The sequence below is a fragment of the Monodon monoceros genome, unplaced genomic scaffold (assembly GCF_005190385.1).
Source record: "Monodon monoceros isolate NGI ecotype Baffin Bay Population unplaced genomic scaffold, NGI_Narwhal_1 Super_Scaffold_18, whole genome shotgun sequence".
NCBI classification, from domain to species: domain Eukaryota; kingdom Metazoa; phylum Chordata; class Mammalia; order Artiodactyla; family Monodontidae; genus Monodon; species Monodon monoceros.
The window spans coordinates 126329960-126348457 of record NW_021703774.1 but is presented as its reverse complement, the minus strand read 5'-3'; the positions used below and the strand labels follow the sequence as shown (position 1 = coordinate 126348457).

General features: G+C 38.6%; 1 protein-coding gene across 2 annotated transcripts in view; it reads left to right on the top strand.

The window, feature by feature from the left end:
• UBE2U (ubiquitin conjugating enzyme E2 U) overlaps window positions 1-18498 on the top strand; it is a 70958-nt gene that overhangs the window by 13840 nt on the left and 38620 nt on the right. For both annotated transcript variants that reach the window (XM_029230804.1, XM_029230805.1), the window contains exons 5-6: window positions 4626-4746; window positions 12992-13040. In XM_029230804.1, coding sequence (XP_029086637.1) covers window positions 4626-4746; window positions 12992-13040 — 170 coding nt within the window. The remainder of the gene's footprint in view (window positions 1-4625; window positions 4747-12991; window positions 13041-18498) is intronic.

Below are 18498 nucleotides of genomic sequence, written 5' to 3'. Positions count from 1 at the left end.
CTTGAATTATAAAAACGATTATTTTTAAAGTGAAATCGATAGATTAGGCCCTTCCCAGCCAAAGAATATGTATTTTATAAAAGAAGAAAAGAACTGTTTGGATGGTTTCAACTCTGGAAATACAGTCTTAGGTTTACTTTTGGCTCCTAACTTCACTTTATAATGTTGAACAGGCCTTTTGGATCTTTCCGCATTCATGAACCTTGCCTTCCTCCGAGAGGTGAATCAAGTGACTACAACGTAAAATGTTCAGCTTTATCCTTTGTTTCTGACAGTACTAGAGACCTGCTTTTATAAGCTTTCATATCAAACCCAGTGAACAATTAAATCAGGAATTTCCTCCTCTCCTCAGTAGATGCCTGTTTCTAGAATGCACCCTTCACCTCCTAGATCCATGGTCTTTAGAAGCATGCCTCAGTGTTGTGTTATTCCCGACCCTCAAAGAGCCTCCCTTCTCATCCTGAAATGCTAAGATAAATGATTTGAGTGGCACTTGCTTTGACCACTTACATCTGGCTCAGTGAGATTCTATCCACTAGAGTCTGTCCACGATATTCTATCTATTTATCATTCATAATATGTGGAGATAAACTATTAAATTTTGATCATCTGGAATACCTGGAGAATAAAGTATTCTGGCTTAATTGAATTTTCTCTGTAACATAGAATTATAACACAAATTTCATCTCTCCCATTTCTTGTTTTTGAAAATAAAATAAAACTAATCATTAACTTTCTGTCTAGTCATCTTAGTATGCTGAGTAAAATTTAATATTTTTAAAAATTCAATGTTCAATTTATTTATTCGTTCATTCTACAAATTGTGTTGAGCATATATAGCAGTGCCAGGCCATGTTCTGGGAGAGAGACTGGAGCAAAAACTTTGAGGAAGTAAGTGAGCGTGTTGTGCAGAGATTTGTGATTGATCTTTTGGATTCCTTCAAACTGAGTCATCCTGTCTCTTCCACCTAAATAGGATTGGCCTTAAAAATAGTGAAAATGAATGTTCTCAGGAATGTAATGAGTGTGGGCAAACCAGAATGAAATGGTGAAAAATTTGAATAGCAGAATAATTTAATAAAAGGTACATTGAGGGCTGTAAGTTTAGATAGCTTGGCTTCACATCTTGGTTCTGCCACTTAATACCTTTGCACTGTTGGACAAGTTTCTTCACTTCTCATTGCCTCAGTTTCTTCATCAGTAAAATGGGGCTGTTAGTAGCTACCTCATATAACTTGTGAGGACTAAATGAATAAGTAACATGTAAAGTACTTAGAACCATGAGTTGTCCAAGAAAAGAATTCAATAAAATCTAGTTAATATTTTGATTGTTCTTAGTTTTAACCTGTAATACAAAATGACAACAAAGTGTTGCCAAATACATCATGGAAAGCCAGTAGATTACACAGTTGTTTTTATTTTTCAAATAGATTTATAAAACAAATATGCCCACATTAGAGGTTTTTAAGATAGTGGAAAGGAAAAGAAAATCACTGGTAATCATAAAGAAAATTCCTTACCCTATTGTTATTAGCATTTTCTTCTAATTTTGTCTCCTGTGTTTTGGTTTTAAATCTTCAATTCCACATTTCCTGCAGGGTCAAGCCCAAATTCTGTTGCCTGACAAATGATGATCTACTTCTCACACCTCGGCTTTAACTCTCCCAAACACACTGTGGGATCCCGCTCCTATTGATATATTCTTTTTTTTTTTTTTTTCCACTCACAGTGCTTGGTTCAATTCATGTTAAAAAGCATTTATAGAGTTCTAAACTCTAAAGTTACAAACCTAAGTCAGTCTTGCACTTTAAAAAGTGCTCAGTCCAGTTCCGCATCTGACTAGCAGCCCATTTTATTCCCTCTTTCTCAGTCTGTTCAGCAAGCAGCTGCTCACATTGTAAGAGTCGGGTCAATAGAGCCCTCCTCTGCAATGCCTTTCCTGATTTCCTTTCCTAGGTGAAATTGATGGCTTTGGTTTTGGCGGGAAGGAGGTTTTCTTTGCAAAGTGGTACCCTAAGCAGATCTCTATGAGAGCGCTATAATGCTCTAATGCATATACTGTTTCCTTATCTGTCTTCCCCTGTTGGACTGTAAGCTCCCTGAGGTCAGGAAACAAGTCTAATTTGTGTGATAGGTACTAAGTAACATGATTGAAGCAACAAATCTGAATTTTTACATCGTTGCAATGATGGTGTATATGTTCAAATTATATAGCCTATTTCTTTTTCACTTAACATTTTATCTCGAGTAATTTCCAGATTGCTACAATTAATATTTTAATGGCTATTTAATAGTACTTTGAAGGTCAGTGCTGCCCAATAGAACTTTCCGTGCTTACGGAAATGTTCAATATCTGTGCTGTCCGATATAGTAGCCTCTAGTCTCATGTTCTACTGAGCACTTGAAATGTGGCTACTGTAACTGAGGAACTGAGTTTTTCATTTTATGTAAGTAATTTAAATTTAGATTGCTTTCTGACTACTACCTTTTGAATAACAGGTGAGACACATTTATAATTATCACATTGTTATACAAGGGGGTGGTACTTGAAATGGTGTTTAAAATATTTTAAAGTCTAAATATGCTAATCATCTCCTCCTAAAATTTTTATAATCTTGATTTCTTTGAAAACTTGTACTTCCATATACAATGAAAAAGTAAGTACCAACACTCATCCACAGAAGAAATTCCAGTTGCATGGGCTATAACTAATTGGATATTACAAAATGTACCCACTGGTACAGCTGTTTATTGATGTTTCAGATTTTTGTATTTATCCTCCAGATGGCTTTTTATATTATTTCATACTATCACATGGTGACTTTAAAAGTTGGACTGTTATTTTATTTTTTTACTATTTTAGCAGGGTGTCTGATTTGTATATTATAATTATTCCTTACATTCTAGTTCTTAAAAAATCATTAAATATACTTAATAGCTTGTGTATATATTATATGAAAAGGTCTTAGGCACAGTGGTCAATGCAAAGACTATTGAATAAACTTTACCAGATGTGCCTCTCTGAGTAAGATTATCTCTCCAGCCAAAGAGCAAAAGCTCGCTCTTGAAGAAAAGTTTCATCTGCTTCCCACCCACTTTGAAAGATGTAGTGCAATCCTTATTTAAGCAATTATAATATTCTGGGAAATATAGCCCAATGTGTTTTCCAAATAGAAAAAAAAAAAAAACAGCAGAAAATTCTTGTTGGTTTTGAAATATCAGATGTCAGATTACTGCTTTTATTAGTGAAAGATTGCTATCATTTCCATGACTCTTAAGCCACAGTAATCCACTCTGACCTGTATCTACACTTAAGACATTCTGGTAGTTGTTCTTTTGGCTATATTTTATTATCTAATTTGTATGTTATAACGTAAGATTCAGTATACTGAATTATTGAATAAATTTTTCAAATTTGGGCTAATATTAATTTTGAGATGCCAGATAAACAAGATCATGGTCTAGCAGAACTATTAAGTTTTAGTTACTACTGGTCACCTATTTCGTCCAGATGTGCAAATACTATTGTAGGCAGAATTTTGAAGATGTCCCCCAAGACTCCCATTCTCTGGTTACTCAGTCAAACACTAATCTAGGTGTGAAGGAACTTTGCAGATGGAACTATGGTTACTAATCAGCTCACCTTAAAATAGAAAGGTCATTCCTGAAATATGCAGGGGGCCCAAAGTAATCCCATGAGCTCTTAACAACAGAAAAGGAAGACAGAAGAGCCACTCAGAGAAATACAGTAAAGACGGAGAAAGGATATGACAGGAGGGGAGCAAACACGAGAAGAATTTTTCACACCTTTGCCTCTGACACGTAGGGGTCCAAGTGTGAGGACTGGTGAGAGACATCTCAGGGTTGAGGGTAGCCCCCAGTTAATCACCAGGAAAGAAACGGGAAACTCAGTCCTACAAATACTCAAGTCAGGAACTGAATTCAGCTAACAGACAGCCTGAATGAGTTGGGAGGCATGTTCTTCCCAGAGCCTCTGGTAAGAGCCCAGCCAACCGACGACTTGATTTCAGTCTTGTTCAGTCTGGAAAAGAAAAACCAGCCCAATCAACCTTGACTTCCTACTTGTAGAAATGTGAGATAATAAATTTGTGTTGATTTAGTTGCTAAATTTATGGTAATTTGTTATAGCAGCAATAGAAAACTACTACAGATACCAAGTTAAGCATTCAGTGATCTGGAGGGATATTGAATTGCATGCAAGTTTTTAATACATGTGTTTGTTTATTCACGATCTAAATATGATCTCATGTTAAAACGTAATGTATTTTTTAATGGAAATGTTTCAATGTTTTCTAATGTTTACTTCCCTTTCCATAAAAAATCAATTTAAATTTATGTGATAGGAAGAAATAAGTTACAGGAAGGAACTTGTAACTTGCTTTGATCCTAACCTTTGGCTCATGAATGTACAGTATAAAACCAAGATAGATCAAGTGTTTCTTGAGAGTAGGGACCATGTCTCTTTTGTCTTTGTCTCTATCTCCAGGTGGATACATTGTAGGCATTTAATGAATGCTTCTTGAATGTTGTATGTATTGGTTTGTCTTTTTGCTCTAAGAAAAAAGTTACTTTAAAAACTCTATGTTCTATATGTTTTCCTATAGGTTATGCTTTCTAATCCAGTACTAGAAAATCCAGTGAATTTGGAAGCAGCCCATATACTGATTAAAGATGAAACTCTGTACAGGCAAATAATTCTAAGACTTTTCCACCAGCCATTACAATGTAAGAAGTGCCTACTTATTGTTATTTGCCAGTTATTAATTATTTATACCAAGTAAATGATCTAGCAAGTAACTTGTATACGGCAATATTTTCTGTATCCATTTTCAGTAGTGAAGTCATACTAAGATCTCTCCTACTATACCTCTTTTTCAAATCCATCAGTGTGATCCCTTTTTTTTTCCTAATTGAAGAATAGTTGGTTTACAATGTTGTGTTAGTTTCAGGTGTACAGCAAAGTGATTCAGTTATACATACATATATATCTATTTTATATATCTGTTTTTTCAGATTCTTTTCCCTTATAGGTTATTACAAAATATTGAGTAGGGTTCCCTGTGCTATACAGTAGGTCCTTGTTGTCTGTTTTATATATAGTAGTGTGTACATATTAATCCCAAACTCCTAATTTACCCCTGCCCGTCCCCTTTCCCCTTTGGTAACCATAAGTTTGTTTTCTATGTCTGTGGGTCTATTTCTGTTTTGTATGTAAGTTCATTTCTATCATTTTTTTAGATTCAACATATAAGCAATATCATAAGATATTTGTCTTTCTCTGGCTGGTTTAGTGTGGTCCTTTTTAAAAGATTACCAAAAATCATAGGCTTAGTATCTTTAAAGTAATGGTCGGGCTTCCCTGGTGGCGCAGTGGTTGAGGGTCTGCCTGCCAATGCGGGGGACACGGGTTCGTGCCCCAGTCTGGGGGGATCCCACATGCCGCGGAGCGGCTGGGCCCGTGAGCCATGGCCGCTGAGCCTGCGCGTCCGGAGCCTGTGCTCCGCAACGGGAGAGGCCACAACAGTGAGAGGCCTGCGTACCGCAAAAATAAATAAATAAAAGTAATGGTCATATGGGTGGATGGTGCTGATCAAAACTAGTCTACCCATCATAAAGATATGACATCAGTTTTAACGCTCTGATCTGTAATGGATATTTCTCAGACTTCACCTTTAGCACCCCCCAGATCTTACTGATCTGGGGCTCCTTTCCCCTTGATTAGGAAAGCTTTCAGCATTTTTCTTTCTGGAGAGTTCTTCCTCCAGGTATTCCTTCAAAGAATCCATGTGGAAATGACATCTGAGCCTTTTCAGTCTTTCTGCTCTATTGACCAATGTTTTCCTGATACCGTTGGTCTGCTCCCTCTCATCCTGCCAGCAACCTTTTCTTGACTCTTAATTCCATCGCCTCTATTGCTCCTGTGCTCTCTCTGCAGTTAGCGGAGCAATGCTGTTGGCTCCTTATGCCCAGGGGTGTTTGCCACAAGTGAAGTTTGGGATCCTAGTGACATAGCTCTTTCCTTTACATGCTGCCCCTCCTTTCAGCAGTGTACAGCAGCCTCACACAGTAACTGGCATTATTAGCTCCCCAATCAGCAGGACCTGCTGTTCAGACTCACTCTGCCAAACTGATGTCTCTTGTGCTTTTTCTCTCCATTAGATGTCCACGATCTCTTCTTCCATCCCCTTCTAGGACCTGCCAGCGCATTAGTCATGTCTGTACAGTCTGTGGCCAAGTTCAAGTCCTCCTCCACAGGGCATCTGGGTCAGATGCAATATTGATCAGGCATCTTTTCCAGTATCTTCAAATATGTCATGATTGTCGCAGAGTTCCTCAAAATTCCCTGACAGTTTTGAGGCTGGTCTGTCCACAGAGGAATGGTACCGCTTCACTCTGATCATATTTCTGACCAACCAGAATACTGTAGCATCCCCCCCTGTGTCCTCTGCACTCAGGAAGTGTTTGTGGAATGAGCAAATGAATGATACGTATCCCTTTTGTCATGCACTACAATACTGTCATTACACAGAAATATTCTGTACAAAGCTATGTCCATATTCTGGTGAATGCAAATTTTAAAACTGGTTTTAAAGAATTTTCTATGGTAAATGACTTTGGTTTTGCCCTGCAGAGAGAAGGATGAGAAGAAACCGCAAGACAAGTTCGCCCTTTCTTTTCTTCTTTTCTCTCAGACTGACATCACCCTTCACTCCTTTCAGTCCTCCTGCTTTGCCAACAGACCAGACAGGAAAGCTGTCCAAGTTGCCAAATCACCCAACAAATGAGTGACAAAGCAAATAGTGCTTTGGTAGGTTTTCACTATATGCTTTATTTGTGTTGGTGAAATATGTGGGAATCCAAGACAGCAAATAGTTTTCAGCTTGCCTGCCATCACAGCAGGACTGGAGTGGTACCTATAGCGCCAGGAAGAAAATGACTTTCTGTGCTTCATAGGGGAAGAGTGCCGTGATACAGCAGAGGCAGCGGCTGTGGTGGGAAATGAAGTGCAGAAAAATGCGTTCACTCTAAATTAGATGGTAGCATAGTACCATGTGGTTTTCTGTGAAAAACTGCATCCAATGAGAATTCATTTCCTGTAACAACTTTGAAAAGAAAAGGTCTCCACTACAGTGCTGCAAGAATCAACTTTCATGTACATTTAATATATTAATAAGAAGGTCTGGAAAATGCAAAGGAGAAATTATCCCATTTTTGGATAAGACAAAAGTGGAACAGATAGTTACTTGTGTACATGAGAAACTCAGGAGGCAGGTGATTGTATCATATCCGTAGGCATTAATTTTCGGCTACAGCAATATCCTCAGTGCCCAGGTAGCAGTCTCTGGCTATAAGTATTGAATAAAAATTTGTAGATTGAATGAAAAAAATACACATAAAGGGCTTCCCTGGTGGCGCAGTGGCTGAGAGTCCGCCTGCCGATGCAGGGGACGCGGGTTCGTGCCCCGGTCCGGGAGGATCCCACATGCCGCGGAGCGGCTGGGCCCGTGAGCCATGGCCGCTGAGCCTGCGCGTCCGGAGCCTGTGCTCCGCAACGGGAGAGGCCGCAACAGTGAGAGGCCCGCGTACCGCAAAAAAAAAAAAAAACAAAAAATACCCCACATAAATTTAGATCCTGATTTTACTTCATAGTTTACAAAATGCTTTCACATACATTTATTCATCTGATCCTTAGCCTCTTCCCCTGAGGCAGCTGAGGATCGGTGATGAAGGGATTAGCCCAAGGCCACACACAGCAAGCTGCAGGGCCAGAGATCCACCCTGGGCATTCCCCCTGCCCCTCGCCCCCGCCTCCAATTTAATGAGGTGAACATAAAGTCATTCATTTCGGATCAAAGAATTAAAATTTCCAAGTACTGAAGAGAAGAGACCTGACTTCATAGCAGACCTTTAGCCTATGAAAAATTCTTGGGAAGCTATTTGAACACAAGCTTAATGTGAAAAGCAAGTGCCCTTCTACCAAGCATGTGCAAAATGATAACTTGCCCGACTCTGGTTTGGTGGGCCCTTCTCTGGAATACCAGCCTTTTCCTTGGTGTGTTGACAAGAATGCACAAACTCTGAGTTCAAACCCGATTGGTGGGGACTTCCCTAGTGGCACAGTGGTTAAGAATCCGCCAGCCAATGCAGGGGACATGGGTTCGATCCCTGGTCCGGGAAGATCCCACATGCGGCGGAGCAACTAAGCCCATGTGACACAACTACTGAGCCTGCACTCCAGAGCCCACGTGCCACAACTACTGAAGCCCACACTCCTAGAGCCCATGCTCCACAGCAAGAAAAGCCACCGCAATGAGAAGCCCATGCACCACAACGAAGAATAAGCCCCCGCTCACCACAACTAGAGGAACCCTGTGTGCAGCAGTGAAGACCCGACACAGACAAAAAAAAAAAAAAAAACGATTGGTGGAGGTCCTGATGACCTTCCCATGTCCTGCAAGCCTCTTCTTCTTGTGGCCTGGACCCTGACTCCCTTACTTATAGTTTGGGTGCTCACACATACCAGACTGCCTGGAACAGTCCTGATACAATTATTTCCCTTTCATTCTGTGTTCCAGTTGACTAAATAAATTGTATAGTCAGTTGGGGTAACTGATCTTTTCTAGAAGCAAATGCCACTGTAGTTGCAGCATCACTAATGGTAAAGTCCATCAAGGTCCCAGCTGACCAAACATGAGAAAGGATTTTCCAACAATTCAAGTCGCTTAAGAATGGGCAAGGCCGCATTGACAGGTAGTAAACACCCTATCACTAAAGGTGTGCTTTCATAACTAGTGTTCATTTGGCAGAGCTTAATGACTTGTTCAGGGATGTTGTCAAAGGACTTTTTGCCCAGTGTTGGGAGTTGGACAAGGGGATCTTTCAAGTGCCTTCCAAGTTATACTTCTATCTGTTTATGAAAACTTGGAGGTCTGGGAGGAGACAGTGCATAACAACTGTTTTGCCTCCGAGATTCTGAGTAGTGCTACTTCCTAATTTGTTACAAAGGGATTTCATGTACCCTCTTAACTTCAGTTTTACTTTCCAAGTTTTCAGTTACTTGTGATCAACCATGGTCTGAAAGCATTAAGTGGAAAATTCCAGAAATAAACAATTCATGAGTTTTAAGTTGTGCACCATTCTGCGTAGTGTGGTAGAATCTCTTGCCATCCAGCTTCATCCTGCCCGGCATATGAATCATCTCTTTGTCCAGCATCTCCTGCTTGTTAGTCACTTAGTAGCCATCTGGGTTATCAAATAAACTGTCTGATATCTGAAGTATTGCAGTGCTTGTGTTCAAGTGACCCTTATCTTACTTAATCATGACCCCAAAGCACAAGAGTGGTGCCACTGGCCATTCAGATATGCCAATGAGAAGTCACAAGTTCTTCCTTTAAGTGAAAAGGTGAAAGTTCTCAACTAAATAAGGAAAGAAAAAAATCATATCTGAGGTTGTAAGAACGAATCTTCTATCCATGAAACTGTGAAGAAAGAAAAAGAAATTTGTGCTTGTTTTGTTTTTGTACCTCAAACTGCAAAAGATGCGGCCACAATGCATAAGAGCTTAGTTAAGATGGAAAAGGCATTGAATTTGTACAAGATATTTTGAGAGAGAAAGAGACCACATTCCCATAACTTTTATGACAGTGTATTGTTAAAATTGTTCTATTTTATTATTAGCTATTGTTGTTAATCTCTTAACTGTGCCTAAGTTACAAATTAAACTTCATCATAGGTATGTACGTATAGGAAAAAAAGCATAGTGTATATAGGGTTTGGTACTCTATGTGGTTTTAGGCACCCACTGGGAGGCTGGGGGAACTACTGTAAACTTATACATCTTTTCTTTTTTCCAGTTTGTCCTCGTGAATTTTTATTTCTATATGGTTATGTGGTCAAATTATATTATTTTCTGTTTATCATGTTTGTTTTGATATTTAAAACATAGGGTTCACATAATTTTAAAAACTTTGGTTGAAAGAAAATACAAGAATATAAAAATAACGAAACTGAATAATGGTAGCCAAGCCTAAGATAATAATTTTTCTCTTAGCCATGTGTATATTCCTATAGCTTTTGTTACAGGAGAATCATTCTACTAAGTTTCAGATTCTTATCTAAATAAAACTCTAATACAGGGCTTCCCTGGTGGCGCAGTGGTTGAGAGTCCGCCTGCCGATGCAGGGGACACGGGTTCGTGCCCCAGTCTGGGAAGATCCCACATGTCGCGGAGCGGCTGGGCCCATGAACCATGGCCACTGAGCCTGCGCGTCCGGAGCCTGTGCTCCGCAACGGGAGAGGCCGCAACAGTGAGAGGCCCGTGTACTGCAAAAAAAAAAAAAAAAACTATAATATAATTACTGACAGATATTATGACAGTCAAAATACAAGAATAGAGAAGAATTATAAACATATAAGGGAGATTATACAACTAATTCACATTAGGTACTTTTAAAAAAACCCTGATAATTGTGCAAATCCATCCCATCCTCCTTGCAATTAGGAAGATGTTGTGATAAGCATTTGATTCTTCTTCAATTTAAGGTCTCAATTTGTTCACTTTTTTTTTTAAAGTTCTCTTAACAATAGAACGATTTTAGAGGAACTTGTTTCTACAGTTGAAGCAGGTGATCTCTCGTAGGATTTCAGGTGTTGGGTTTTTTTATCTTAAAGGGAGTACTGGTTGTTAGGTATAGGAATACCCTTTCCTTTGGAAAAGATTCTTGATGTCAGGAGAAAGAGAAGTTTAGTCCAGTAGCTTCTCATTAAGGAACATGAGCTTTAGCACCATCATTCAGAGCCGGTTTTGTTGTCGATGATTACAGTATTACTCCAGATATTCTGCTGTCTACAGATGGCAGGAGATGTGGAAAACCTGACTTTAACAGGATGGCCTGTATGGATCTGTTTGCTGGAGTTACAGACCTCTTTTGTCCTTTTTTGTATTTCACTGCACCAGATGTTCCAGGAACTTTTCAGCAAAGTCTCTACTAAAGATGTTAGGTATTTATTTTCTATCAAAGAAGTATTTGTGCATAGCTTTAAAGGACAGATAACACCAATCGGTTTTTAAGGAAATATAGCAGACCTTGGAAGCCACACCTTCCATGGCTGAGAGCCGTCCCCACCCCGACAAGGTACCAACAGCTTTCAACACGTTTATCTGTTTCTTTTGGAATTCACCACTATATTTCTAAATTTATTCTGTACTAAATTTCTGGGGTTTTCAGTTTAGATATTACTTATGGGCTTCTTCTGAGAGAGAAAGATTTAGTTTTTAATGTGCCATTTCCACTCACATTTTCTCTCCCCCATTCTCCTAGTATTGTTCGTTTACATTGATATGACTTAGTAAATATTCGTCATAGGTGAGCCACGAATGATTATTTTTCTTGTACAAATGGCCTGTTTTTTCATTCCCTTGTTTTTGTTTTTTGGATTTTTATTTGTTCTTTTTAAAAATATCTACCATTTATTTTTCCCCTAAGCTTTCTGACAGAGCTGTAAAGACAAACAAACAAACAAACAAACAAAACACACACACCAGGTATTCAGTCAGTTTCCTTGTTTCCCCTGGAAGACGTCTTTGCTGGGGCACTCATGGGCCTCCTCCTTTTCTGAATTGGCAGTTCTCTCGTAGGGATCCTGGAGTGACCTTTTGATCTGCCTCTTGGATTGGAGCTCTTGCTTGATCCCTCCTTTTCCTCTTGGTTGGTTTGCTCCTTCATTTTGTTGGAACACTTCCTCCAGGAGCTTCCAAGTACATGAGAGCTAAATCTTTTATTACTTCACATGCCTAAAAATGTATTTTTCCCACTCTCGTATGTTCATAATTTGGTTAAACTTTAGTCTGAAAATGTTTTTCCTCCTCATTCATCATGTAGGGCATTTCATAGGCTGTTTAAATCTCAAACTCTAATTCTTTAGTTCTGGACTTTTTTCTTATATGATTTCTTTTATAATACCTGTCTCCTCCAGTTTCCCTGTTCTCTCTTCTAAATCTCCAAAGATTTAGACGTGGGATCTACTGATCTGTTACTCTGATTTTTTAAAATCTATTTTCTCCTATTATCCATCTCTTTGTTTTTCTGTTCTGTATTCTGGAAAATGTCCAGAAAAGTATGTTCCTAGTTCCTATTTTCTTCCTGCTTATTTGTTTTGGTTGTCATCCTTCATGATAATGACTTTACTCAGATATCTACTGATCTTTGACTATGTATCTGTATGATGGACACACAATGAATGAAACTCATTCATTGAAAAGGTTGGAAATTTTGGATACAGATTGGGCTTGTTGATGGTTTTGTTTCGTTATAGGGTTATTCAGTGGGGACCTGACCTTACCTTTAGCTGGGCTTGACTATTTTTTCTGAGACAAATCCTCCAGTCTTATGCCTGAAGAGAGAGATGTTAACTACTTACACTCTAGGAGCTGGACAGAGAGTGAGAATGAGGAATCTTTCTTATCCAATACGATTTATTTGATTTATTCCCTGCCTTCAGTCGCTTACCATACTCTTCTTCTGCTATCTCCTGAATCTCTCTGGTTCAGTTTCTCCAGAATTAGACATACTCCCTCCTGCCTGGGCAGTGGTGGTCTTCTGGTTGCATAGGATGAAGGCTATGTCTTTGGGGTCCATGCTATACCTGTCAGTTTTCAGAGGTATCTGGTACCTCCAATTCCTGAGTGTTTCTCAAGTTCTGAAGTGTAAATCTGCTTGCTTTTTATTGGCCTCCCCTCATCAGGTCGTTAGGTTTCAAATTTCTATGGCCTGTTAAGATAGTTACCACTTGACATCTGCTTTCCATCTTGAAAATTTTTCTTGCCATCTTTCTTTTGCGCTCCTTGAGGTTTTATACTTTATTTTTATTCCTTTCTTACCATCTTATTGAGGCTTTGGAAAGAATGCACATAAGGCCATATATTCAGTCTTCCAAGTAAACTAGAATCTTTTCATATTTTTCTTTACAGCAAAAGATGACAGTTCTGAGTCACCTAAAGAGCCAGATAAAGTTAACAGGTAAGTTTTTCTTTATACAAGTTTTTGCCAATTTATACACTAAAAGAACTATTGATTTAAACTGTGTTTTCTATCATAATTGTATTTTCATTTTTTTAGCTTAGAAAAATTATTTTTCATTTAAGTATATTTTCCCTTCCAATACCTTTTAAAAATGATGTTTTCAGGAAGAATATGGAGAATCTTGAATTCTTTCTAGTCTATTGAATTAAAATTGATGTAACTATGTTAGTTGCCTATTCTTTTAGTTTTTATTTCTGAAAAGGAAAAAAAATGTTGTCTACATAATAGATCCAACCATTACAGATCACAAAAATCCAAGCAATTTAGGAGACAATAAAGTCCTGGAGGAAAATGGTGAGAGTTAGGGCTAAAGCCATTGTACACTTGGGAGACCACCTGACAATGTGACATCAATTCAGCCTTGAACACCTGGACAAGGTGTAGGTTCTGCAGCATTCAGCTTCTCTAGCATTTCCGTCAGCCTTATTCTGATAGTTAATCAGATGCAGAAAACAGCCAGCTTACTAGTGTTGACATAATACTTGATCTATCTTGGTTTTATACTATACATGCTCCAAAACAAGGATCCTCTTAGTGGATTAATAATAGTAAAATGTTCCCAAAGGACTGAAATCAAAAGGAACCCTCAGATGGGGGCTCTGTCCCAGAATGTGAGACAATGTTATGTCAAGGGACTCTGTGCCTGGAAGTGTTAGAAGCTCAGAATTAGAAGACCCAGAAAAACCGACAGAATGATTAATTGGGACCTGACAGAAAGAACGTTGACCTTGTCTGTCCCCTAGCACTCAGATGAAGACCAGCCAGTAGCAGTGGTGGGGTCTGTCTCAGGCAGGAGCAGGAGGAAGGGCAAATCCCATTACAGGGAGAAAACTTTGGCCCTTTGGTTCTTTGTCTGGGGCAATGAGTCCCTCATCAGACAGGCAGCAAGGTAACCAGACGGCAACATAAGGATCCAGCACTGATCACAGGATTATAAAATCTGGGGTCTGGGAGAAAGACTTTAACTTTAACTTTAAACTTTTAACTTTAGTCAGAAACAACTCGAGAGCCATGGTGAGATAAACTTGTAAATGGTGTTATCTTGAAAAATCGAGATTCGTGACAATGAAAGGAAGAAAAAGGGGGTGAAAAGTTGGGAGAGAGTGATGTCTTAACAGGTACAGTGAGATTCAGGGCAGAGGGAGTAACTAGGGTATTGATTCTAAATTGGATGTGAGAGTGGTGTGTTAGAGGCTCCGAAAGAAGGCCAATGCAGCTGGAACACAGCAAGGGGGAAAGAAGAGATGGGTAGGAGATAGAGTAAGAGATGTAGACAGGGCCAGATCACTTAGAGCTTTATAAACCAGGTAAGGAATTTGCATTTCATTAACCTTTCAGTGGGAATCGGGACACAGCTGGACAGCTTTTAAGAAGGTGAAAGACATAATCAGATTTACATTTTATAAGGACTACTTTAACTTCGATGTGGGGAATCAATTGTGAAGGATCTAAGGTGGAAGCAAGGAGAAGAATTATTGGGTTATTTTAGTAGACCAGGGGAGAGGTAGGGTGGTATGAGCTAGGGCTGAGGACATAGATATGGAGAGGGAGATAAGTGGATGAATTGGATGGATTCAAGACTTAGTTTGATTGATGTGGGGAATGAGAGAAAGTGGAACCAAGGGTTATTACTAGATTGTAGTTTGAACTGGATGGGTACTGCGGTGACTTACTGAGATGGGAGAGATTGGAAGATCACACCACTGGCTGAAACTAACAATCCCAGTTATTGATGAGGCTGTGATTGCACTGTAGCTCTCCTACATTGCTGTGTACATTGTTGTACCATTTGACACGCCCACAGCCAGTCTGGAAAACAGTTTAGCAGTTTCTTATAATGTCAAACATTTGCCTGCCCTCTAACCCACTCCTAAAGTATTTATCTTAGAGAAATGAAAGTATATATTCACCAAAAGACTTGTGCACAAATGTTCTTAGGAGCTTTATTCATAATATCCCAAACTGAAAACAACTAAAATGTCCATCAACAATCAACATTATATATTCAACAGTCGAACATTATATATTCAACAGTTGAATATATAAATTGTGTTATAGTTATAAATTGAATACTCTCAGCAATAGAACTGTTGATACATGCAACAACATGGAATAATAATGCAGACATTATGTTGAGAAAAAAAAAACCCAGAGTTATAAAAGAGTACGTGCTGTACAATTCAATGTATATGAAGTTCTAGGACAGGCAAAACTAATCTATGGTGATAGAGATTGGATCAGTGATTACCCAAAGTGTCAAGGGAGGTTGACTGGGAAGGGGCAGTAGGGAACTTTCAGGACTAATGAAAATATTCTATATCTTGTTTGGGCTTATGGTTATGCAGGGGTCTGCTTTTATTAAAACTCATCAATCTGTACTCAACCTATGCATTTTATTGAATGTAAATTAAACTTTAACAAAGTTGAATTTTGAAGGTATTCAACTAACTTTACAACTCTTTTAGAAATCTAAATTTACTTCAAATAAAATCTTTTTTAAAAAGGCATTCAAACTCTTCCAGTAAATAGAGACAGTGAGTATGCTACCAAACTTCCAAACTCTGATTCTAAAATCAGAGATCATTACAAGAAAGGAAAATTATAGGTCAGTACCTCTTAAATCTGAAATGTATAAATCCTAACCAAAATATTAACAAATTGAACCCACTGATATATAAAAAGGGATAGTACATCATGACTAAGTGGGCTTTATTTCAGGAAAGCCAGGTTGGTTTAAAATTTGAAAATTAATCCTTGTAACTCACCTAGTTAACCAAATAAAGAGAAAAAAAACATAGACTTATCTAGGTGAATCCAGGAGACACATTTAATACCCATTCATGATAAAAATTCTCAGCAAACTAAGAATAGAATTTCCTTATTTCAATAAAAGGAGTCTACAGAAATCCAACAGCTAACCTCACACTTAAATGTGAAATGTTGAGTGCTTTTCTCCTGAGTTTAGGAACAATGCAAATATGCCCATTATCACCATTTCTATCCGACATTGTACTGGAGTCCTAGCCAGTGCAATGAGGGAAGGAAAAACAACAAGTTATAAAATGTGGAAAGGGTAAAGTAAACCATCTTTATTCACAGACAACACAACTATATACATAGTAAAATCCAAATGAATATACAAAGCTTGAAAGTTTGAAAATTAATCAGTAAATTTAGCAAGGATCCTGGATACAAGATGAATATTTAAAAATCAACTATATTTTTATATACTAGCAATCAACACATAGAAAATGAAATTTTAAAAATACCATTACAACAGCATCAAAATGTAACAAAAGATGAATAAGGTATCCATACTGAAAAATCACAAAATATATCTGAGAGAAATTTTAAAAGACATAAAGAAATAGAGATATACAAAATTTGTGGCTTGGGAAAGACTCAATATTCTTACAGTGTCAACTCTTCCCAAATTATAGATTCAATTCAGTCTCAGTCAAAATCTCAGCAGCCTTATTTTTTTCTGAAAACTGACAAGGTGGTCTAAAATGTATCTAGAAATGCAAAGGTTTAGAATAACAAGGCAATCTTGAAGAAGAACAAAGAGCATCAACACTCTCAGAGATCAAGATGTATTAGAAAGCTAGAATAAGTTTCACTCTGATTGGAGCTATTTAGGTCAGATTCCTGTCCCTAAACTAGTTATCACTCAACTGACTTAGAGCCAGGGGTGGGGTCAGTCCCATCAGACCACAGGGCATGTACAGAATGGGAGAAGAATGGAACAGCTATCGGGGAGGCAACCACAATATCCACTGTGACAACCTTCATGTCTGTATTATTTTTATTGTGCCTGAACTTTAATAAGTAAGACTTTGACAGGCACAGAGGGCAAAAGACTCTCTAATAGAACTGCTTGCACAGACATGGAAATGTAATATTTTGGTACACTCAGGATCACCAGGAAGTTCCATGTGATGGAGCCTCTGGATGTGTAGATGAATGATGGAAGAAAAGGTTGGAAATGGCCAGATGATGAAGAACCTCAAATTCTATTTAAAAGTTGTTTATATGTCATCCTACAGAAGTATTTACCAACTGTGGCTTTCAAGCAGAGGCATGATAACCTGGAATAGGGAGAGACTGAGGTAGATGAACAATTAGGAAGCTGTTTAGAGTTTACAGGAGAAGAATGATGAGGTACTTACCCAAGGCAGTTGAGGAGACCAGCTGACACTGAGTGCTGAGGGATGCTAAACCCTTCCTTGGCTGTTTTTATGCATGTTCACAACCACCACTGGAGAAAGTTCTATCTCTGGAAACGTGGAGAGGTTAGGCTACGTGCCCGGAGTTACACAGCTAATAAGAAATGGTGCCAGAGTGTTTTAACCCAGGCCAACTGATTCCAGAGCCTGTGCTCTTAGTCATGATACTGTTGAATACGTGACTAAATATCCAGAGATATTTAAGAATTTAGTCATTAGGCTTTGGCGATGGTTGGGATATTGCTTCCATGAAATAGCGCTGCCATGATTCTCTTCTTCCCTTAATGATCCTTTTGGTTTCTTTCACAGGCCCCCCTTAACTGTGAATTGGTTTCTGCTCACTCTTTTCTAAACACTTACTTACTCTTTTGGAGTTTGTTTTCCCTAATGGCATCATCTATCAACCTTTGTGTTGATTTGACCTACATTTCTTATTTCCAGTCCCAATTTCTCAGTCACACTCCTAAAGGTCATCACCTACAACCCATGTTTAAAATTAAATTCATATTTTACTTCGGCTTCTCTAGACGCTTTCTATTAATAGCAAAGCTAAGTGGTCTTCTGGGCTTTAGGAGAATATTTGACCCTCAAATTCCTTCACTTTTCACACCCTATCAGGCAACTGGTTCAGTCAATTCTTTAGCATTCTCGTAGATTCATCTCCTCCCCTTCCTGATCTTTGCTCCCACCCGAGTTTTAGCTCTCAGAATCTCTTGCCTGCGTTACTGAATTTATTTCCTAACTGGTCCCCCTACATTTAATCTCTCACATAATCCTCTCTGCATGCTAATGCCAGAGAAAACTCTTACTCAATCACTGATTTCATAGTTTACTTGCCTTATTTGAGAACTTCTGATTACTGTCTATCACCTAATAAATCAAGGTTACTGAATCGAGTCTAATCCATTCTCTGCCTAAATTTGAAGACCCAGCATTGCCTAGTTTCACCTATTTTTTATCAAATTCCAATTCCTCTGAAATTGGAACTCTCTACTCTAGTCAATTATCTTGTTACTCTCACCTCTTCCCCCAACATCCTCTGTATGTAGGCATGCACACACCATGCTCCTTGCCATCTAAGCTATTGCTAATACTGATTCCCTGGCCTAAAATGCCTCCTTCCTTTGTCCCAGCTCCATATCCAGGTGACACTTTCCCTAATGGCTCCA